At 43.0% G+C, this 23,503-nt stretch overlaps 2 protein-coding genes across 3 annotated transcripts in view; one reads left to right on the forward strand and one right to left on the reverse strand.

Annotated features, from left to right (window-relative positions):
* Window positions 1-1,967: 1,967 nt before the first annotated feature.
* DRAM2 (DNA damage regulated autophagy modulator 2) lies at window positions 1,968-16,967 on the reverse strand. 2 transcript variants are annotated; one of them, XM_081111770.1, is made up of 10 exons: window positions 16,446-16,967; window positions 15,247-15,298; window positions 11,506-11,601; window positions 10,377-10,521; window positions 6,388-6,455; window positions 5,428-5,567; window positions 4,608-4,785; window positions 3,759-3,841; window positions 2,735-2,827; window positions 1,968-2,213 (listed from the first exon to the last, which is right to left on the reverse strand). In XM_081111770.1, exons 4-10 carry the CDS (start codon window positions 10,505-10,507, stop codon window positions 2,106-2,108), a joined length of 801 nt encoding a protein of 266 aa, XP_080967896.1. In that variant the 5' UTR covers window positions 10,508-10,521; window positions 11,506-11,601; window positions 15,247-15,298; window positions 16,446-16,967; the 3' UTR covers window positions 1,968-2,105. The 2 variants fall into 2 exon arrangements, with proteins under 2 accessions (XP_080967896.1, XP_080967895.1); XM_081111769.1 differs by lacking the exons at window positions 11,506-11,601; window positions 15,247-15,298; window positions 16,446-16,967 and adding an exon at window positions 11,051-11,279.
* A 1,263-nt stretch (window positions 16,968-18,230) lies between these two features.
* Window positions 18,231-23,503, forward strand: part of CEPT1 (choline/ethanolamine phosphotransferase 1) — a 33,177-nt gene continuing 27,904 nt past the window's right edge. The window contains exon 1 of the mRNA XM_081112336.1: window positions 18,231-18,270. The gene's annotated coding sequence lies outside the window, so the exon portion shown is untranslated. The remainder of the gene's footprint in view (window positions 18,271-23,503) is intronic.

Below are 23,503 nucleotides of genomic sequence, written 5' to 3' on the forward strand. Positions count from 1 at the left end.
TCTTCCTCTATGCTGGATATTTTTTATAAAAGAAGAGTAAGTGTGAAAATAAATGTTATCTCCAGAAAAGGGCTGCTGTTTCTTTTTCATACTCCTAGAGTGGAGGCTGAGTTAATTGGATTTATATTTTTTCTAAGAGTAAATGTTAAAGAATTAAAACACCATCAAACTAATATTTTTATTTTACAATAATTTATTTAATGTGTTATGTATATCTCTAAGCCTGATATTCCAGTATGGATGTACAAGTCCACATTTTCCCCTGTGCCACCTTATCCACACATAATTTGTAATTTTATAAACTTAATTCAATCAATTTCCCCCTCACCATACTGTGGTCTTCATAACTGAATTATAGTTTCTTTGATATAGAACAATCAGGACTGGATGCTGTATTCCAGGTGTGGTCGCACTCTGATTTGCAGAAATATAATAAAAAAATGTTTATACTTTGTACCCATATTTTTCTCACATGATGCCAATCAATGTTTACTGAAATGCCCCCCCTTTCACTGCTGCTTAATATACATAAACAGTATTTTATTTTCAGTCCAAAAGTCTTCAGAAATATTATTTAGTCCCATTCTAGCAACTTATTCATGATCAAGCTCTGTTTCCACCAAATAACCATTTTCCCTTAAATTGCTTTCTCTTAAACTTTAAATTTGTTCTCACCATCTTTTATTCTGGCAGTGGACCCATTTCTTCTAAAAAGATAAAGCTTGTTAATCTTCTTCAAGGATTCTTTTGCAAATCAGTTTGTCATGGTCATCTTCCAGATGAACATTTTCTCCAAATTTTATCTGGAATCTGTATATCATTCTTTTTTACTTTTAAATACATTTTTATTGATTTCAGAGAGGAAGGGAGGGGGAGCAGGAGAGATAGAAACATCAGTGATGAGAATCATTGATTGGCTGCCTCCTGCACACTTCACACTGAGGATCAAGCCTGCAACCTGTGCATGTGCCCTGACAGGGAATCGAACCAGGACTAGAACTGGGACCTCCTGGTTCATAGGTCGACCCTCAACCACTGAGCTACGCCAGCTGGGCTGTAAATCATTCTTTATCTACATAGGTAGAAATTTTGGTACAAGCTATCCAATCACGTGCCATGACCAGAGAGATGTATGTATCACAATTATTTTGTACCTAGTTTTTTCAAGTTGCTCATTTTTGTCTTTTAGAATCTGACTTCTACAAACATCACATCCCAGTAAAAAGGTTGATTATTTGCCTGCTCAAGGCTACTTTTACAAGTAATTATAATTTGCTATAAAGAAAAATCTATAAAAAGTTCTTGACTGTAGTTTAAGGTAACTATTATTAATGATATCTGCTGTTATTCACAAAGTCCTCAGATTCATGAATGAACACTAACCTTCGTTTTATGCAAAACTTGATTGGCATAAATTTAACTATAGCTGCTTCTCTCAGTTTTAATTAAAATCTCTTATCAGAGACTAAGTTTCATGAAATTATTATAACCATGTGTGACAGACCAGTTAGCATAATATCTGGCTTTGTGGCAGGCATCAATTCAATACCACTAAAACTAGCTAACCACAGATGGTATATGAATTCAGGTCTGCTTCCCTTTATTGGTGAATTCCAGAAAAAATTTTTTAAAAGACTATAAGAAATGTATTAATATGGTAAAACTATTACTGCAAAACCCAATTTGAAAGGAGCTGCTGAGCAATGCTGATTACTTGGTGTCCTGGAAAATGACTTGTGTAAGTGCTCCAAACAAAACATGCTTTACAATCATTTCTAAAACGTGAAATGCTGGATTCTGCAGATGGTTCAGTGCACTTCTGGTGTTTCACTTCAATAAAGTAGAAAAAAAATCTAGTGCTATTGTCCTTTGGTTTTATTTCCTGCGAGTAAAAAAACTATAGGCAGAAATGGTTTTACATGATCCACTTGAATATATCCCTTGAAATAATTTATAAATTGGCTTACTTCATGATTCTTGGTTATCAGGACCCATCAATGTCACTGTCAGCCTTATTTGGTGGAAAATTTCAGATCAGTAGTAGTAACTTATGAACGTTTTCCCAATCCCTGAGAATCATAATCATCGCATGTTTCATCTTTTCATCATACATCTCTGGAAAGTAGGTGTGTTTGCTCGTTGTTAATAGGACAAGGAACAGTGTCATAGAGGGTTAATCCATGTAAATTGGTTTCCACTCGCAAAGAAATTTTCTGGAACAAAAAAAAAGGAAAAATATATACAGAAGTTTGCTCCTTAATGACAGGTCACATCCTCAATATGTTCAGAGGAATATCTTTTGGGATTAGGAATATAAATCAGTTATAATGAATAATAAGAATGAGACAGCTATTGAATTGCCAAAGATATTGGTAGTATTGAGAGCTGGGAAAACCAAGTTTCTCTATTCGGATCTTTATTTTTCTTTCATTTCTATGAAGAATCAGTAAAACTAAATGTTGAGGATGGCCAACGTACATGGAAGCAGAGTGGATGAAAATTCTGTCAAAGAATTTCTCAAATGTGATTGTTTTACAACCCCATTTCAAAGCTGAATCTTGCTAGTAATACACTACTTCTGCAAACACAGAAATGATTCATGTGAAAAGTTCCTCTTCTGCCATCACTGCTTATGAAGTTAATGTTCGAAAGGTTAGAGACTTGCCTTCAGAAAGTTCTCGTACCCCACCTGAAGGAAGTTTGACCACATAAATCTAATTCTGTGTTTCCTTACCTGAAAATCACGGATATAAGTCAGGAAAAAACCAAAGAAGGAAAATGACATAGACCATTCTGCTGCGGTAGTCATCATGTGAAGCACATAGCCCTTGAGTGATAATGAAAAAAAAGAGTAATTCTGTGAAATTTCGGGCAAATGGTCTATAATTTCTCTCAAATAAAAAACCTGTAATACTTATAAACCCTCAATTTTTTTTTTAACGTATCTTGAGCATTCAAGGCAGGCATTGGAAAAGTCCTCTTAAATGATCTAGGTATCATCACAGTTTTATCTAGAACACACAAAGTTCCATTTGAATAACTAAGACAGGAGAACTTCTTGAATCAAGAACTTACTGCCTTTCCCAAAGCCAAAGATTAAAAAAAAACACCCACCCTTAAGTAAACAATGCTCATGATAAACTTAGTGCCATTTTAAAGCATTAAGTAGTGTATGGATTATACTTCAGAAAATCTAGCAAATTATTTTATTCATTCATTTTCACAAATATGTCCTAATAAGACTGATATTTGGTAAATAATTTAAAGTAAAATGCCACTGAGAGGTTTGTGAAAACAGATAAACTCATTTTATTATCGATGTAGTATATGTCCCTCCTCCATTTCTCTCAGGATCAAAGCTCGGATATCCACTATATTTGAATCCAAATGCAGAGTCCATAATAATACACTTCCAGGCAACAAAAGGTGGGCAAAGACATGTTTTCAATTCAGAAAACAAGTATTCTAATAAAAGATCTCAGCTGGGTACACTGTATACTGTATCCTGACTGTGAGGAGTCCATTTCTGAGCAAACTCTTTGCCATCACAATTTCCTTCATATCTTGAAAATGCCCACAGACCACAGGTGGCAGGAGAATACAGAGGAGGCCACATAAACCCTTTCATATGTAGGAAATAACCTTAATACATATCTGATTATTCTACTGAAAATGTCTCGTTAGTGATGAAATGAAAAACACTATCAAAACAGCCATCTTTAATACAAAACTATGTTTTTAAGACTCTGCGTTCTTACTTTGTCCTCGGGGTTCCAGTGGAGCTTCTGCACTATATCTGAGCCGAAATGGCCGCTGTACAGGAGCGAGGAGCACGTCAGCACTATGGGAAAGGCCGGTCAAGGAAGATCCTCAGAGGAGCTGTACGTTTAAGTTGGATTCAGAACCAAAACTGCTTTAAAGGTCCAAGAGGACCACGCATATATTTGTTTCCAAGGTCCAAACCCATCTTCTTGAAGACTTCCTGGTACACGGCAGAAGGAGACTTTGCAATGTGCCCAGAGGGTCACCATGAAGTGGCTCACATCGTCAACCGCCTTTGTCAGTAACTCAGCACTCCCACCGCCAGCTTCTGCTACATAATTAACTCATCATAACATTTTTGAAGGGAGCATGATTAGTTTACACATTATCTTTGTTCCTAGCTCAGTTGCTGGGTTCCTATGTAAAAACTGAATTACATGTTTAAAATCCTTGAATTTGGAGTTACTGTTCCAAGAATCTCACTGTCCACAAAAGGACTGCTTACAATATGCTAACAGCGTTCACTTAAATTTTGTTATTCAATTCCCTTCCGAGTGTAGCCACATTTTATTTATTTATTTTTTAAAACATATATATTTTTTAAAAATATATTCTATTGATTTTTCTACAGAGAGGAAGGGAGAGGGATAGAGAGTCAGAAACACCGATGAGAGAGAAACATCGATCAGCCGCCTCCTGCACATCTCCTACTGGGGATGTGCCCGCAACCCAGGTACATGCCCTTGACCGGAATTGAACCCGGGACCCTTCAGTCCGCAGGCCAATGCTCTACCCACCGAGCCAAACCGGTTTCGGCTGTAGCCACATTTTAGAGCAAAGGATACTGCTAAATGCGCTCACTCCACACCAGATGACCAGCAGTAGTCTGACCCAGAAGATCTGTTTGCCATGAATTTTGGGCTGCATTAGGTAGGAAAGGGCGGTCTGGACAAACATATACAATGAGCCCATACCAAAGGTGAGAACAGCTCCACATATATGCACGGCAAAAAAGGTTGTTTTCTGAGGCAGAAAGAAGAAATAAAATAAAAGAAACTGAACATATATTGCCAATACAGTATTTAAAACACAAGCGAGCAATTTCAATAGGACATTCACAGAGTAGAAAACCCCTGCAGATTGTACAAATTACTTCCTGAGGCAATTTTGTTTCATAATATTCAACATAAACCTGTGGGTTATAATTCAAATTCAATCACAGTCCACTACTAAAAATATGATAGTAATTATTTATCCATTTAATATGTTTGTTTATTTAGGTGTCTCTTCTATGTCAGCACTGTTTAGTACTCAGATATATTAGTAAAAAAATAAATAAATAACAAAAATTGGCCCTCACAGTTTACACTCAAGTGAAGGTCACTGCTATCCAGAAACAGAGATTTTCCTTTTTTTCTTATTAGTCAAGTCCTGTAGATCCTTAAAATGACAGAATAATTTCTACTTAGTCAACAGATTAATGAGAATGAAATTTTCTAAGTATAAATGTAGCTATTTCTAAAAGGGCCAAATAATTCCAAAGCTGTGGATTCTATTTTGTAAGGGCAAAGAAACAACAGCAGCATGTAACTGGGTGCTCCAGGTGCTCTTGACACGTACATTCAGGTATCTCAGGGAATACCTGTGCTGGGTTAAAACACAAACCTGGAAATTTGCCACAAAAGAAAGTCCTAAACAACTCAGCAATCCAAGTACGAAGCCAGCCTTGTTTAACTTGGAGATATATTTCCCTTCGGGATTCAGAGCCTGAACTTGCTTATAACGAACATAAATGGTAGCAACGCCTGGGAAAGAGAAAATCCAAAAAACAAGTAATAAATAACCAAGAAATAAAGTTGTCAATAAAGAGTTCGCGAAGGTCACTGCTATCCAGAAACAGAGATTTTCCTTTTTTTCTTATTAGTCAAGAAAGGGCTAAGTCAAACTTCCCTTGCAAAAACATTGCCAAAGAACATGAAAGTACGGAAAACGTAGCAGAGCTATGCTTTTGTAGATACGTGCTTGAAAACTTTAGTCATACACTGAAACATTTACTTGACTTTAATTTTTGACTTCCTATTAGAGAATGCAAACAGTCACAATTGGTGGAAAAAGCAATACTCTAGCAAACCATTAATAAAAATTTGGTTCAAAAAACAAGTGATTAATAGGAATGTAAAATACTGTAGCAGAACTCCATTCCTTTGGCATTAGAATATCGTTCAAAAATCAAACCATGCTATCCTCAAACTTCGAAATTACTCACCCTGAAGGGATGTAGTTGGTGTTAGTTGTGGTCAGTGTGTTGACAGCTCTTTGCCCTCTACTGGTTGCTTAAGAAATCCACTTAAGGCCTCAAGGAATACTTGGTAATACTTTACAACTTGTATTTGAATGAGTAGTCAAGTAGCTCTATACGTTTTTTTAAAGATTTATTTCCATAATTCAGCATTTCTAGAAATTGCTTTTCTTTTAAAAGGAACATATCTCTGAGAAATAATTTAGTGAGAACATTCCCTCAAGTATAGTAACTAAAAAGTAAAACAAATAATGCAATATTGTCTAAAGATGAAAGGGGTGATTTGGCTATTAATTTTCATCATTAAGATCATTCTCATTACTTACATAAAACTGCGGCGAAATTTAACATTGCCCCAAACAGGCACTTTTCTGGAGCGATGGTACCAGTGTCACTGAAAGAAAAAAATGGTGTGGATTTCTAACACTGAATTTGCACGTGTATTTCTTCTAAGGAATAAGAAACAACAGGGGTTACTTCAAGTCCTTTATCTTTTCATAAGTCTGTGGGTTCAACTCTTATAATTGCGTAAGGACATGACAATTTGAGCTCACAATATTTGCCTAGTTCACTTTTTATCATATCACTTAGATTATTTTTTCACATACTAGAAATCAATGTAAATTAATGAAAAAGCATGTTAAGGATGTTGTTACTGACTTACATCTATCAGGCAGTATGTTCATCTGTCTCTGAATATTCTCTAACATCACAGAGCCTTTCAAAAATCTGTCTTTTGTTATTATGTTCTTTTTTTAAAAAAAATACGTGCTTATTGATTTCAGAGAATGGAAGGGTGAGGGAGAGAGAGAGAGAAACATCAATGATGAGAGAGAATCATTGATCAGCCGCCTCCTGCATGCCCCCTACTGTGGAACAAGCCTGCAATCTGGGCCTGTGCCCTGACTGGGAATCAAACTCTGACCTTCTGGTTCATAGGTCAACACTTAACTACTGAGCCACACTGGCTGGGTTGTTATTGCTCTTGACTCTGCCTATAACTCAATTTACAGCTAATCATTTCATGATTAATCAAAAAATATTTATCAAGAACCTACCCTGTGCCACACAGCGTTTTAGGGACAGAAATATGGTGGTAAGTAAAGGAGACAAAGCCATTGGCTTCCTGGAAATTCCATTCCAGACCAGTTTTGAGCCCCCACCTCCCTATGGCCGTGACCAATCTTCTAGCAGAATGCTGACTCACAGCATTCCGTCCAGACCTCTACCACCACCAGCTGCCACATGCACTGCAATGCCCGTCGGTCAGGGCAGTGTGGTGTACACGGACCCAGATGAACTGCCACCACGTACTTACTGTGGAACCGTGGGCGTGTTCCTCTGTCTCCCTAAGTCAGACTATCTGCAAAATGGAGCTATTACCCTCCTCCCTGCCTCACCGGATGGCCACGAGGAACTGAAAGTGGAGTAGTGCATGTGAAATATCTACCAGAGTAGCAGGCACAGAGGAGACCCATTAAATGTTACTTCCTTTCCCCTCCAACTACTGTAAAGATTAAAGAGACAAACTCTTTGGTCTCGAATTAAAGTATGTAGAAAAGAGAATAAAGATCTTAACTAAGACAGTGTAATGGGAATAAAAGAGGAATGGAGCCCTAACCGGTTTGGCTCAGTGGATACAGCGTCGGCCTGCGGACTGAAGGGTCCTAGGTTCGATTCCGGCCAAGGGCATGTACGTTGGTTGCGGGCACATCCCCAGTGGGGGATGTGCAGGAGGCAGCTGATCGATGTTCCTCTCATCGATGTTTCAAACACTCTATCCTTCTCCCTTTCCCTTCCTCTCTATATAAAATCAATAAAATATATTAAAAAAAAAAAAAAAAGGAATGGAGCCTGGCAGGTGTGGCTCAATGGTTGAGTAACAACCCATGAACCAGGAAGTTAGGTTTGTTTCAGGTCAGGGCACATGCCCTGGTTGTGGGCTCAACCCCAACAGGGGGCGTGCAAGAGGCAGCCAACTGGTGATTCTTTCTCATCATTGAAGTTTCTATCTCTTCCTCTCGCTTCCTCTCTGAAATTAGTAAAAACATATTTTTTAAAAAGCACTATTCTAAAATAAGAGAAAAAAAAAGGAATGGAAAGTCATTTCTGGTAAGGAATCAGAAGACTCGGTGAGCATCTGGATTACGTTTACGAAAAGTAAAGTATCCAATATGAATCGGAAGGCCTGCTCCTTCCTACCCTAAAACGCATCTTCAGATACAAAAGCTTCTGTTCCTCTCTGATCACGATCAGGGAGTGGGGATCATGTTTTTTTGTTGCTGCTGTTCCTTCTACCTTTCAAGTTTTCAAGAATAATGTATACATATTATTCTTATAATCAGAAAAAATACACACAATTTTAAGTTCCAAATGATGCTCTTGTTTTGGATTACCCCAAAAGTAACCCAAAGCATCCATGTCCAAGCCGCTGGCTGCGCGGACTCCTTCCCTGGCTCTGCAACACGCTGACACAAACTGGCCTCCAAGGGAAAAGAGCCCTGCCCATTTCCTCGGCAGCAGGCCCTGCAACCCAGCGGTCTGCACACCATTTTGATTACACACCATTAAAAAAGTGTAACCATGTAACTTCAAAATATATGTATTATTATTATACATATATTACAGTTCAGCTTAAATATTTTGAGATTTTAAAATATGCATAGAAGTTCTAATAGTTTCTTCTCGGACCTCAGTGACTAGTCTCACGGACCCCACTTGAGCCTCCACAACTTGAACCTAGACAGCATCTGAAACCAGCTTGTAAACTGTCTTTGAAATGAACTTTACTTTCGGTTATGCCCTTTGTTGCTGTAACAACTAGGCCTTTTAGTTAGGGTTTATGAACAGAAAGGAACTAGTTTAACAATCATTTTTCAAATGAAAGGAAAGGAGCTTAAGGGAAGTAAAAATAAGTACCATTGAGTTTAAATATGTCATAATGTTGGGAAAAGATTCTAGGGCAATATACGAGTTCGTTAGCAGAAAAAGAAGGGCAGGGACAGGAAAGGAAGTGCCTAGGGGACTCTGGGTCAGGAAATCACATGCCGGACCATCAGAGAACTGAAACCGAGAAAGAACTCAAGTGGCCTCTAACTTACTTAAAGCTCTTTCAAATGAAAGCAGTCAAGTTCTTGAAGAGGCCATAAAAACGCTAAAGGACCCGAATGAATCTTTTCTGTGTGTCTTCTCTTGAAGTTACTAAAGTGTGAACTGGCTGCTTAAACCAGCGGTCGTCCAACCTTTCGGACCTCGAGGACCACCGGTTGGTGACCGCTGCCTTAAACTACACGTGCTCCTAGCAGAGTAGTAAACATTGGTGACGATCAGATTCCTAGAACTGGAACCTTAAATAAAAAATATCTTTTTGTTTTATACATCTTCCCCAAGGGCACCCAATTTTTTGATATTCTTTGGGTCATACCATTTATAAAAAAATACATTTAGCCTTTATCATCCTTTAAAAGGTTAGTTTTTCAAAAGGTAAACAAATTAATAAATGAAACAACTCCACCACCAAACACGCCAAACTCTGAAAGGCAATCCACCAAACCCATTAATCACGTGTGTGGAGGCAGGAACTAAAGGGAGGTTAGAAGAGGGAGGTCACATTACCTTTATAATTGAAAAGAAGGGTTATGGACATACAAGAAATTGAGTACTTCATTAGCAATTTTGAAATTTCAAAAATATTTGTGATAAGTGTTGATACTTAATGTGCCAGAAAGATCTAGGCAGCATGTCCTGAGAAGTAAGCGCGTGGCCTCCAGAGCCAAACTGCCCAGTGAAATTGATTCTCGGTTCCGTCATTTACTGCCTTGTGCCTCTGGACAGGAACTTAACCTTCCTGGACCCCATTTCCTCACGTGGGGGGTCGTAGTTCCCACCTCAAAGGGTGGCTGTAAGGACCCAATTATTTAAGACTGAAGAATGCTTAGGACATTACCTTGCACATAAGTAGATCAACAAATGTTTGTCATTACTATGATCTTTCAATATTATTATTGTTGTCTGCATTTTTTTTTTTTTTAAGGGGTGAGTAACTCCAATTCTATCTCCTGAGACAACGTCGAATACTGATTTGGAGAAGAAGGCACTCAAGTGTCACAATTCACTAAGCAAGTCCCAAATGAATCTTAACCCTCTGTCTCCACATTTCTCCATCACATAGAAGGAGCCAAGAATCCTTCCGTTATGTTCCTCTTGCTGTTGTAAAGCCAAACATAACATTTGAATTTCAAAATGCTAACGTTACCTCTTGGCTTCGATGTTAAAATATGAATGAGAAACAACCTATCGGATACATTTCACTGACCTGATATAAGGCAACGCAGGGTCAACATGGTGGAGAATGATGGCAGTAATGTACGAAAATATGAAAGCAGCAGCCGTCCAAATGACAAGGGCGGAGGGCAGGAAACTGAGACCTTGCTGAAACCACCACATCTCAGACAGGTCTTCTGAAGCAGAAAACAAGTCAGACGAGATTATCCACACGTAGTTCATCTTTTCTGCTTGAGCCGTCCACCCCCCCAACCTTGGACTTAGCACCCTGAGCTGGTCCACTTCTGAAACCATCACCCTCACCGCCTACTAACACCCGCTCTCCTTCGACTTCTCAGGAAATGAAACCAAGATTCTCCCACTCAGATCCAGACCCCTTTCCCTCCCAACCTTCCACACAATATCGAGTACCAAGTGCCGCTTATTCCACCTCCGAAATGTCCTTAAAATCTAGCTCTCCTCTCCATCTGCACTGCCCCGCCCCACTGAAACCACCCTCATTGCTTGGCCAGCTTATTATTATAACCTACTGACTGGTCCTCCTCTAGACTGGACCACAACCAATCTAGACTCCACCCTGAAGCCGGAGTGACCCTTCCAACACCAATCCGAGCACCTTCTCCCCCACAGCGAGTCTTCCAGGTCTCCCCTGTGCCCCATAAACACCCCCTCCTCCTGCGCACGGTCTATGAGGCCCTTGCTCACCTTCATCATCATGACAAAAGCAAACACAGTGATTACTCTGTGTCAGCATTGTTATGAAGCACTTTCCATTAAGACATGATCTCACTGACTCCTCACAGCAGACTTATAGAGGTTAAGAGAACTGCCCAAGGTCATGGGGAGGTAGAGGCAGGACTCAAACTCAGGCAGTTCCATTCTGCCACCAATCGCTGTGCTGTACGCTACCGCAACTGCTTTCAGATCTTCGAATGTGGCATGCTCTCTTGGGCCCCTCAGACCTGCATGCGCATGGTACTGTCTGGATGAGTGGACTACAGTGCTCTCCCCGCTCCCTCCCACTACCACCGGTCAACACCTACTCACCCATCTTCAAGTCTCGACTCCAGTCCTTCAGCGGAGTGTCCTGCCTTGTTCCCAACAGTACTTCTACCCCCCGCCCCCCCACTCTGCTCCCAAAGGAGACTCACACCCCTTACCTGTTACTTGCTTGTTTGGTTTTATCTTCCTCACTAAACCTTAAGTTCTGTGAGAGCAGGAACAAAATGTTTTGTTCACCATTACATTTTCAGCTCCTACATGACGGGGGGGCGGGGAAAAAAGAGAGAACCTAAATATACAAAGACTACACATCACCACTTTCTCCCTTACCTTCCAGACTGAGGATGCTGGTAAATAATAATGAGTCAATAATGTGAATCAGAAAACATGACTGTCTCTTCTTGCATTTAATTTTAAAAAATAAATACATAAGTACTTTCAAATTATAAGAAATGACTCATATGCATGTGAAAGTAACTGCATGTTTGGAGGAGTAGCTTCTCATAGTAGCTTCCCATGAACTCTGCAAAAACTTACAACTCTTCTCTCCACCCATCCTCCAATGTGCTCAGCTTTCTCATCTCAGACTTTCCAAATAATGAAATCTCAGCTATTTTTGACTTGTACTTGTCACTTACTCTGTCATCTGACTTATTGCTAAATACGTGTATTTAAATCTTGCCCAGTAAGTTTCTTTTCCTTTGTTCCTAAAGCTACCATTATTGACTTGAGTAATTTCCTGTCTGAATTACCATAATCTCCTCCTTTCCTGTCCTTTTCCATTGTCAGTCCTTACCACTCCCACCAATTTTCTTCATCTGTTCAGTTAATCATGACAATTCCTCCCTAAATTCCCCAACATAAGTTTCTGGGACAATACTTCTCAATTTCTATAAATTTTGAACGACAGTACTTTTAAAATCTTTCACTTTTCTCCTTCTATCTCTTTAAATGCTATTTGAATTTGTTTCTGATCATTCCAATCTAAAATCCTTAGGAGTCTGGTACCATATGTGTTGGTTCTGCCAACCCTTGCACAGGAGTTTCATGGTTTCTGACGATGAGCTCAACTGGGAGTGTCCCAAAGGATGAGATGAAGGGTGACCCATTCCGGGAGGGCCTGTATTTATTTTTGCTGGGCGCTCTGACATATAACCAACCCAGGCCAACTTTAATTTCTTGGCTTCAGGTTTGCCAGCACATGTAGATATGTCAATTTGAATCCTGAATCTGGGCTATGCAGACCCTGTAGTTTGATATAGTAGGCAGCCAGGCAGAATGGGGAGAGCAGGAGCCAGAAGCCCTGCTACAAAAGTCACCAGGTGGAAAGTTCTGGAGATCTAGCAACAGGCAGAACTGGGAGGACAAGTATTGCAGGGTGGGACCTCGCCCCCCAGGGTGGCCTTTTCTCCCCTAATAGGACACTGGTCATGCACTTGAGACCCCCTGACCTTTCATATCGCAGGTCATGGTCAGACCCTCCCCTGACATGTCGCTAGTCATGCCGTAGACCCCCTAGAGGAGGAACAGGGGCCAGAGAAAAGCCTCATAGGGCTCCCAGACAAGCCCTTGCACAACCACTCCCATAAGCATGAAGCCTTCAAGACAACGAGGTTCTGGCCCGCATCAAACAATCTTAGGAACAAAGCCCCAGGTCCGCGGACCACAGAGACAGAGTTTTGGTCTAACGAGAGAGAATATCTAGGCCTCAGTTGTGTATCAGCTCCAGGCCCAGAAAGTATCAAGGCCAGGCAGGGCAACATGGGCCATGGCCATGGACCAGCTGTGATGACTAAAGCCCCCCTGCCCTGGGGCCGACCAATCAGTGCAGACCACAACCCTCAGGAGACACACCTGGAAAGCTGAAGAATATTTTATTGAGGTCCTCCCCTGAGACCTGCAGAGACAAGCCCTTAAGATGAAGGACCAGCAGGCTTACACTTCTCTCTGCAGAACTTTCCCCTCTCCGTCCCGGGCGCGTTTCCTTTGCCTTTCTGTCTCCTAAGTTTCCGGAGTTCATGCAGCTCACTGCTTCCTCGCTCGCTTTTGCGGCCCGTGCCTTTCCAAATAAACTTTCACTTGGATTTGAGTTGCTTGGCTCTGAATTCTTTTCTTAGCTGAACTCAAGAACCAAGATCTGAACCTGGTGCTGTTCCCAGTTACAGTTTCTGTCCTCCAGACAGTCTGTTCGGAGCCGGTACCTTTATTTCCACCACCTGCAGCTACGTGACAACAACATTTCTTTGTGATCTCCCTTTGTCAAGGAGGTATTTTTCCTAGCCCTCTTTCACTGAGTTTGTAGAGATTTTTGAGGGCTCTAGCTAAATTTGGGGGGGAGGGGCTTGTCCAAGGCCATGAGTTGTACAATTTCAAGTAGAAACATTTACATTTTACTTTTTATGGAAAAGTCATCCCTTGAAACACAGGTACCGTTTAGGTGAATAAACACAGGTACTACCACGTGAATGGTGCCTCCAGAAGCTGTACCCCTGGGAGGTCAAAGGGAGATGACTTTCTCTCTCTACTTTGCGGGGAGGAGGGGGCCTATCACCTATCCCCAGCTGTGCTTCTTTCTGCTGTCAGCCCAATGCCCCAAAGGAGACACACTGCTAGTTTACTACTCTGGTCTCAGCTCTCTCGGACTTTTCAGCCCTGAGGACTTCCCGTTCTTTCCCACAAGACCTGCTATGCATTTAAAAGGCTAATATAATTTACTCAGCATTTAGGTGTTTTGGCAAAATGGATTTTCAAAACATTTTGTCCACCCCATTGCTAGAAGCATAACCTCCTCCTCATTTGATCCTTTGTGCATGTCCAAATCCTTCCTAGTCTTCAAATCTGAGCTCGAAAACCACTTTCCACCCACAACACCTTCCCTAATCCCTCTGCACCTGGAAATAAGCACCCGGGGCCTCAGAGAACACGGAGCCTTTGCACGTCTCTTACAGCGCACTGTCCCCCACAGGAGGAAACGGTAGGAGGGCGTTTTAAGTGGGTAAAATCCTTAATGGGGACTCCACTTCTCCACCGCAGCACAGCAGAGGGCTTTGCTCAATAAATATTTTATGAATGAACAAACAGCCCAAAGCAAATCCTCTTAAACCCCAAAAAGGTTCATAATTTTTCTGTTTCAGTAAACAGTATTATCATTTTCCCAGATTATCCAGATTCCAAGGCCTCAAAGTAACCTCACATGCTGTCGCTGAGTGATGGCAATTCTACCTCGTCATTTGCAGCCATTCCTCCTCCCAGTTCTCAAGCCAGAGTTTCCACTCTCTCCGCGGAACTACTTTTTTCCTTCCCCTCCATCCATTCTACATGCACTGTCAAATTAACATTCCTGTAACATTCTTCTGTTCAAAAACTTGTTTTTATAAAATTGGACAAACTTGGACAAGCTTCCTTAACTTCCCTGAACCAGTTTTTCCTTTGAAAAATGGCATAATATTATTGGCAAAGGCTGCATTGTCCAACACAGTAATTAGAAGCCACAGGTGGTTATTTAAAATTTCAATTGACTAAAAGAAAGTAAAATTTTAAATTTTAGTTCCTTAGTCACGTTAATGACATTTCAAGTACTCAAAAGCCACCCGTGTCTAGTGACTACTGTATAGGACAGTGAAAACAGTACATTTTCATTCTTGTGGAAAAGTTCTATTGGACTGTGCTAGAAGGTTATTACTGGGAGTGCCCTGAGATAGCACAAGTAAAGAACTTAACACACTAATGACATAAACAGCAGCTTTTAGAATTAACTGTTAAATGTTCTAATACTCGATTCATAGAGGCTTATTGAAGAATTAAATGAGATAATATACGTAATAGGTGATATGGATAATATACTGTCATAGGGGTCAATAAAAGTTTGTTCCTCTTTTAGAATGTAAAAGGTGAATTACCTGTTTTAGTATCAGTCTTCAAATCTGCTCAAACCTGCGCCTTTTGAAGATCCTGAAAACCACATACAAAGAAAATCAGAGATTGTTCAACCCACATGCTTTTAAATACATACAATTTCAAGTCAACACACCAATATTGTTCATGGGCAGAACACTATGTTATAGGATTATTATTAATAGCTTATTTTCCCTATCGAGTTGATACTTGTGTGTTTCATAATGATGTTGTACCATCTAGAAACAAGTCTAGGATATCAATTCTCTGATCCTTTTTTATATTAGATACCTTTCACTGACCTCAGAAAGGATAAAAGAAAATACAAAAACAACAAGTTTCCCCTATAGGATAAACAAAAATGCAAAAAATAATAATGGCCTATTAAGGAAGATAAAGCACTATTTTTTGTGATGCAATGGAAAGAATGCAGCTGTGTTATCAGATTTATCTATGTGCAAATCTTAGCTTTATCATGTTCCAGCTGTATAATTTCAGGCAAATTACTTAGTTTCTCTGAGTTCCAGTATTCTGACTTGTAAAGGAGCAATCTAAAAGAGTTTTTCCTTAGAGTTGAACCCAGTAAGCATAAATATAATGACAGGTGACATCAATTTTTGTACAGCCATAACTAGCCACAAGGATGGGAAATGACAACACTTAATTCTCTGTATACATGAGTCACCTTGGATTAGTCTCTCCTTAGGTTTTGAGAGTTCTAGCTGTTTCCATTGACAATTTAGAGAAGCAGGGCGTGAAATGGTTGCCCAGTTTGCTGACAACTGAGAAATTTCAGCGCACCAATTAGGGAGGAAGATGAGTATTGCTCTTGTATTTTCACACTGGAAAACTGGAAGCATGGCTGCCAACCAAGCAAAGTAAGAATTTTAATGAGTAAGAATTTAAGAAACCTGCTCAGCCGGTGTGGCTCAGTGGTTGTGTCCATCTATGAATCAGGAGGTCACGGTTCGATTCACGGTCAGGGCACATGCCCGGGTTGCAGGCTCAGTCCCCAGTGTGGGGTGTGCAGGAGGCAGCCAATCAATGATTCTCTCTCATCATTGGTGTTTCCATCTCTCTCTGAAATCAATAAAAATATATTTAAAAAATAATAATTTAAGAAACCTTTTAAAATCCTCCAAAATATGCAGGAATAACCTTCACATGGCACGATGAGTTAAGAAAATGTTCTTGCATCTCTCACCTATGTTCTCCGCTTTCTTTGACGATCCATGAAGCAGAACTGCAGCTACAATTTTCAAATTTCGTAAATATTGAAATGCCACTGGTAATAAGATGAATTCCTTATGCTCTCTCCTTTAAGTGGTGACTGAGAAACGATAAAAAAATTCTATTTTTTTTATAAATCTTTTTTTTTAATCCTCCCCAAGGATGTTTTTCCATTGATTTTAGAACAAGTAGGAGAGAGAGAAAAAGACAGTAATATCGATGTGAGAGAAACACATTGATTGGTTGCCTCCTGCATGGGCTTGGCTGGGAAGGAACCTACAATCGAAGTAAATGCCCTTGACTGAACTCGAACCCAGGACCCTTCCGTCTGCAGGCCGACACTCCATCCACTGAGCCAATCTGGCTAGGGCAAGAAAGAAAATTCTAGGTGTTCCAAGTGAAGACAGAAAGCCCTGGGGGTACACAGAACCATCAGGTGCAAAGCATAATAGAAAATGATTATTTTTCCATTGTAATGATTAAATCCTAGATGTCTAGGTCAAGCAAGTTTTAAAATAAGTTGGATCAAATATCACAGGTAATTGGGGGAGAATCTGATGCACTCCAAATTACAGCACTGCATCCATCTGGGAGATCTGGAAAAAAAATCATTTGCGTTTTTCACATGTGCCTTACAGTAAAGCCTGTTGTGGATACAAAGACTTGCCATTTAGCCCTAACCGGTTTTGCTCAGTGGATAGAGCGTCGGCCTGCGGACTGAAGGGTCCCAGGTTCGATTCCGGTCAAGGGCATGTACCTTGGTTGCGGGCACATCCCCAATAGGGGGTGTGCAGGAGGCAGCTGATCGATGTTTCTCTCTCATCGATGTTTCCAACTCTCTATCCCTCTCCCTTCCTCTCTGTAAAAAATCAATAAAATATATTTTAAAAAGGACTTGCCATGTACCTGTCAGTATTGGGCTCCCCCCCGCCCCCCTGGATAGGACTGCGGGTAGCAGCCCCGAGCGCCGCGTAAGCACAGCGGCTCACCACAGGTCTCCGTTCCACCGCCTCCCCGCGCCCACACCTCCCGCCTGGAATCGGAGCCCGGGAGCGACGACGGGAACGCAAATCGACCAGTTTTTCGCGGGACGGGGGCAAAGGTTCCCGGTCACCGCAGGAAACAAACGAAACCAGGGAACTGCACGTTTCCACCACGGCCGCCTTCCGGAGCCGCGGGCACTTGGATGCCGACCAGGGCTGGGCTTCGCCTGGGGCCGGGCAAGGATGCGGGAGGCGGAGCCTGGCCCGGCGCCGGGCGGCGGGGACGGGGGAAAGGGAGGGGAGGGGGGTGACCTGGGACCGGGACCGAACGGTGGGGCGCGGAGACCTGAGCCCAGCCCGCACGCACCCCCGGAGCCCGCCCGCCGCCCCCATCGGGCGCCGCGCGCGCCTGTCAGAGTTGTTCTCGGGGGCACCGCGAGCTGGCACCCGACCCGCACGCCCGCCACGAGGGTCCCCGCGAGGCGTCCCCTTGCCCGCCGCGCGCCCCTCTGACACACACCCCTGGGGGGGCTGGGGCCGCTCCGCACCCCCCTCCCCGCCTACCTCACTGGTGCGCCCGCCGAGGCCGACTGCGGGGTCCGGCGCCTGCGGGCAGGACGGGACGGGGCGGGCCCCGCGGCGCGCGCCCGAGCAGCCAGGCCCGGCCCCGCGCGCGCCCCCGCCGCCGGCCGCGCCGACCCGCGACTCCTTTACGGCCGTCGCGAAAGTGTCGCGAACGCGCTGCCGCCCATCAGAGTCACCCAGTCGGCTGGAGTCGGAGTTATCAATACTCGGGGTGTGCCTGCTGGGCTCCGGGTAAGGCTGCGGGGCTCGGTCTTGGGGAGACGATCTGGGAGGGGAGGATGTGTTGGGGGGCACGACTCTCAAAAGGGATGGAGAGGGGCGTGCGTGTGCGGGGTGGGGCGTGGGAACGGAGCTGTGTGTGGACTCGAGCGAGGCGGGCGCCGTCCTTCCTCCCGCGGGTGGCCTCGCGCGCGGGGTGGTGGGGAGGGCGCGGGGCCGCTGCCCCTCTGGCCCCGGGTGTAGAGGCGGCGATGGCGGGGTGCCCGCGCGGGAGCCCGGGGACGGCTGGGGTTCGTGGGGGTGGGGTCCGGGGAGGGGAGAAATCGGGGACCCGGATTGGGCTGACCGGAGGCTGGGGGCGCTGCCCGCGCGGAGCCGACCTTGCCTGTTGGGTCGACACCGAACCGCGATGAGCCCTGAGCCGGGCGGGGCTGCCTTCCCTTTGGAACGTGATACCGGTGCTTCGTGGATGGGCCACGCTTCTGGGTCGGCAACTTCTGGAGGAGCGTCCGAGGGCAGTGACCGGCCCCGAGGTCGCCCGCCGGGGTTGTGGGGCGCTGGGCTCGGCAGGAGGGTTCCCGCTTCGCCAGGCTTCCCAGGGGCGCTGGGTGAATGGGATCTTTCCGTGTAGCCGCCTTCACTCTTCTCCCCTTCGGGGCTTGGCGTGTTGGCCCCTTTCCACCATTGGGATCGAAGGTATCATTTTGCTTGAAGTCTCAGTTCATGAGGGAATGCCTATGAACACGGCAGGCAAAGTCTTAGTTACCTTTTAACCACGATTCGCGTCTCATCTCGGCTGTGAACAGAAACTGTTCCGTTTCTGCTCTAAAACGAGTAGGAATGTGTTGAGTGAGTGTATTGAATGGACTGACCACACCGGTCAGGCTGTGGTGAGGGCATTTCCAGCATTTTATGCCGTTCAGATAAATTCCAGAGAGGGAGGTTCTAGCTAAAGCCTTTTGCTGCACTTGTGGTCTGTGCTGAGAAACATGAGCCAAAGCCCCCTGTGCAGCTGGTCTCCACGACCCTTCCAGGTAAGAAATAAGTTCGGTAAATCTGCCTCTTGTATGAACCTGCTCCGACAGAGGCGTCTTTATGTGTTGTCCACTTAATAGATTATTACTGAATATTTACAACGATCGTTTTAGAAATGTATTCTCCTTCCTCGCCCACAACCAATCTCTCTTAACGTTTACATTATAAACACCATTAAGTGTTTGATATGTAACTCTAAACTTTTTTACAGCCCCAATTACATTTTATTGCATTGGCCCTGTGTTTTCTAGGCAGGAGTGGACTCCTTCAAGCTGGCTAAAAGTGCTGGTGACGCTCTTTCTGAGGGTCATGCTGTGCTGTGGTTTTTAAGGGAATAGGAAAATCTATAAAATGCTGGGCTGTTGCTTCCCCTCCTGTCCCCCCTTCTCGGAGGAAGTTGTTTCCTGGTTTTAAAGAATGCCAGATTTCACTTCAGCAAAACAGTAGATCTAAATTGTATCACACAGTACTGTTTCTGCTTCCAAGTCCACTGAAAAGGCTTTTGTTTTTGCTAGCTTGTTTTGTGTATCACTTGTTAAATAATGCTGAATGATATCCACTGATCTTGTTGGCTCTCTCTCTCTTTCTCTCTCTCTCTCTCTCTCTCTCTCTCTCTCTCTCTCTCTCTCTCTTGCTTTTTTAATCTGCTCTGCCTCCCAAATTGTGTTGGCCATGAGAATTCTCCTTTAGGAGTGCCATGAAGGTTGGAAAGAGCTGTGCAGCCACCAGCATCTGTGAAAGGTTGTTCTAGTAAACATATTGCTGAATCAGTGCAGCTCAAACCTTGGCACGCTCAGGCATGGGAGCAGGGGATTCTGGACTCTCCCACTGCAGGTTGGGTATTGTGTAAGCTTACCTTAGGCTCTGCTGAGCAATGGAGATTCCTTTTCTCGTGTGATGCGTGTCAGATGTTCCCCAGTGCTGAGCACAGGAATAAGGTAGGCTGCATGCCATTATCCTCGGTTGCTATAAGCACAGATGTTTTGCATCACAGAGTCAAGGTCCACAAACGGTGTGTAATTTTAGTGAAGGAATTCATTACATATCTCAGATTATATTTTTGTACCTTTGTTGGGTTTTTTCCCATTGATTCTGAGAGAGTAGAAAGGAAGGAGGGAGAGAGAGAGCGATAGAGAGAAAACACTGATATGAGAGAAATACGTCAATTGGTTGCCTCACATGCACCCCAGCCCTGGGCGGAAAGGAACCTGCAACCCAGATACGTGTGCCCTTGACCAGAAATCGAACCCACCACCCTCCAGTGCATGGACTGACTGGCGCTCTAACCACTAAGCACACCAGCCAGGGCCCTTTGTTGGACTTTTCACATAAAAATACTCATGCCTGCCCAAAGAAAACTTACTGTGAGACCATCTGGGCCCCGTCCTCTGGACTCCCACAGGAGTTTGTTCACAGCATGTTATAACTCAGCTGGTTGGGCAGGGATGGCATATCTCAATCTTTTTGTCTCCTCAAGGTCTAGAACCGCTGAGTGATCATTAAATACTAGATGAATCACATTTGCTCATTGTTCCACAAATGAGAACTAATGGCCTACTTAACGTTAGGTATGCTATGAGATCTTGGAGGAAAAAAAAGTTAAGACAGATATGGCCCCTGCACTCCAAGGGCTTACAGCCCTGGTGGGGAAAGACCAAAACACCATCACCACCACCAGTGACAACAACCAAAAAAAGTTTATGGAGTGTGATAAGTGCTGTGAACGGTTATAGCAGAGGAGGAGGCTGTGCTGATTAGAAGTGGAGAGGTTGCAATAGCTATAGATAGGCCTGTGATCAGTGTTATCCAGGGGGTGGGAATGTTTTACTTTAAAACATTCACTTTTATTATTATGATTTATGAAAACATATCCTCAGTTAACAAGTAGACTGTGCTACAGAATGACAGGCTTCTTTATAAGCTCCTTGATGGCTTTCCATAACATTAGGATGAAAACTCCTTGCTGTGGACCATAATCCCCTGCACTGTCTGGCTTTTCAAACGTCATTGTATTCCCTTTTTTATTTTTGGGGGTGGGGGGTTTAATTGAGATATTATTAACATATAACATTTGATGAATGACGTATATTAAAATACGACACAATTATATGACATTATATTAACATGATGCTGGTTTCCGGTGTGCAACATGCTGATTTTATATATGTATATGTTGCAAAGTGATCACCACAGTAACTCTTCCATCTGGTTTACGACTGCCCAGCCATACTGGTGTCAAAGGTGCCTAGACGAGATAAGGCTTTTCTTGCCTCAGGGCTGGTTCCCTCTTTGTGGATGGTTTCTGCTGCTCTTGGATTTGGGGTCCATGCTGCCTCTTCCCAGACTTCAGCCACCTTATTCACACTGCGCACCCTCACCTGTTTTCTGGCTCCACACTTTGTTTTTTGTCATAGCACCGATCACAATGTGTCATCTTAGTGGCTTGTTTACCTGTCTTTAGTTATTTTCCCATTGGATGTGGGACCTGGGACTGTGTCTGTCTTGTTTACTGCACTGAGAGATTGGCCGGATGCATTTGGAACTCGGGATCCATTTTCTCATAAAAACTTCGGACTGGTAGCTAGGTTTCTCTAGCCAGCAATAATTTTAATTTCTTTCTTAGTCATATTTTTCTTTTTTAGTTCCTTGTAGTGTGGCAAGAAAATGATATTTTCTCTCATCCTTTGGCCATAGACCTGGCTTAGATAAAAATCCTACGTGGCTGAAATAATTTTTGGTGGTATTCGTTCCTCTTTTCCATATCTCCATCCCACGTCCTTATCTCCTTTCTCTCCCTATAGTCTGATCTTCCTACTGTAGTCACCTACCCTGTCCTGCCCTCTTGAAATATGCATGCTTCTCATTTGCTAAAATTCAGAAGCTCCTATTTTTTCCTGAGATGATTTTCCTGTCAATAGCCTCTGCATTTCAGGTGTGATGGAGGGAGGTGGGACTGTGGCAGTGAGGGCAACCTCTGTGGTTGTGTGTTGGTGTTGAAAGCATAGCATGTCAGGGGCTACATGTATCTGAATGTGTGTTTGCAATCTTGTTGCTAACAGCTTCACAGAGACAATCTTGCCAAATTGAAATGTTCAAAAACTTTTTGCCTTTTTCCCCCCTGGGTGAATTAGACAGTGGCTAGAACTAGAAACGTTTGTCAAAATGTAGATTTTTCCAAGAGAGCAATAGAGGGTTAAAAAAAAAAAATCTAGGTCAGCAAGGGAAAACACCCAGAAGGAAAAGTATCAGTTTATCATACAGTCCTGCCAAACGCTCAAACTTAAAACCATTAGGATCGGTTGCGTGTAGCTGTTAGTGCCAAAAGTGGGCCAGCACCCTCAATGTTACCTTTAAAAAAGGGGGGGGGGGGGCGGAGGGAGGGAATACTATAATAATAAAATACAGGTTAAGTTGGCTAAACTTTCTGTTCCAGCTTTAAGTGGAATCCCATGAGAGCATACCAAATATAAAAACGCATACTAAGTGTGACTATAGAAAAGCTGGCTTACTATATAAAGCTAAGTATTTCGGTGGTTATCAGTCTGTCACTTGATCTAAAACGATCTTGTCACCAGTTGTTTGACATTATATAAGTATTGCTTACAGTTGTAACCAATTGGTTTGTGACACAGGTCGACTTAAGAAATGTCCAAACCTGTTGAGAACTTTTATGAATTTAAACTGACAATTGCCAGGAAGCGAAATCTCAACAGATTGAGAAAATGCTCCAGAGAATGGTAGTTTTGCTGCTTATTTTATACATGAGAATCAAAGGGTGGGGGGGGGAGCGGGATACATGAAATTCATCGGTAGTAGATTTGGGAGGTGGGAGAAAGCAAAGCTGGGGAATCTCTGAGAGTGGATGAAGACTAAACCATAGCGACACGTACAGTATTTTACTTTGGTGAGTATAGGAGAGTTAACAATTACTATTTATTGTACATAGAGATGGTTTGGGGGGAATAAGATAACAGTGAGGGGTTCTGTGGTCTGTGCTCTGTTGCAGTGGGAGTGCCCTTGAGGGGTCTGGAAAAGGAGACCTTCCAAGGATATGTTATTTTAGATGCAAAAAGACAGCAGACAAGCTCACTTAAAGTTAAGGTTGACTTCTGTCAAGGAAGCTACAGGCCTAGGATGTGACTACCCACCACATGACCTGCGGTTAGTTATGCTCAGACCATCCTGTGTGGTTACTTTTGGTGTCTGAGTC

This window comes from Myotis nattereri (genome assembly GCF_964212035.1).
Source record: "Myotis nattereri genome assembly, chromosome: 18".
Taxonomy (NCBI): Eukaryota; Metazoa; Chordata; class Mammalia; order Chiroptera; family Vespertilionidae; genus Myotis; species Myotis nattereri.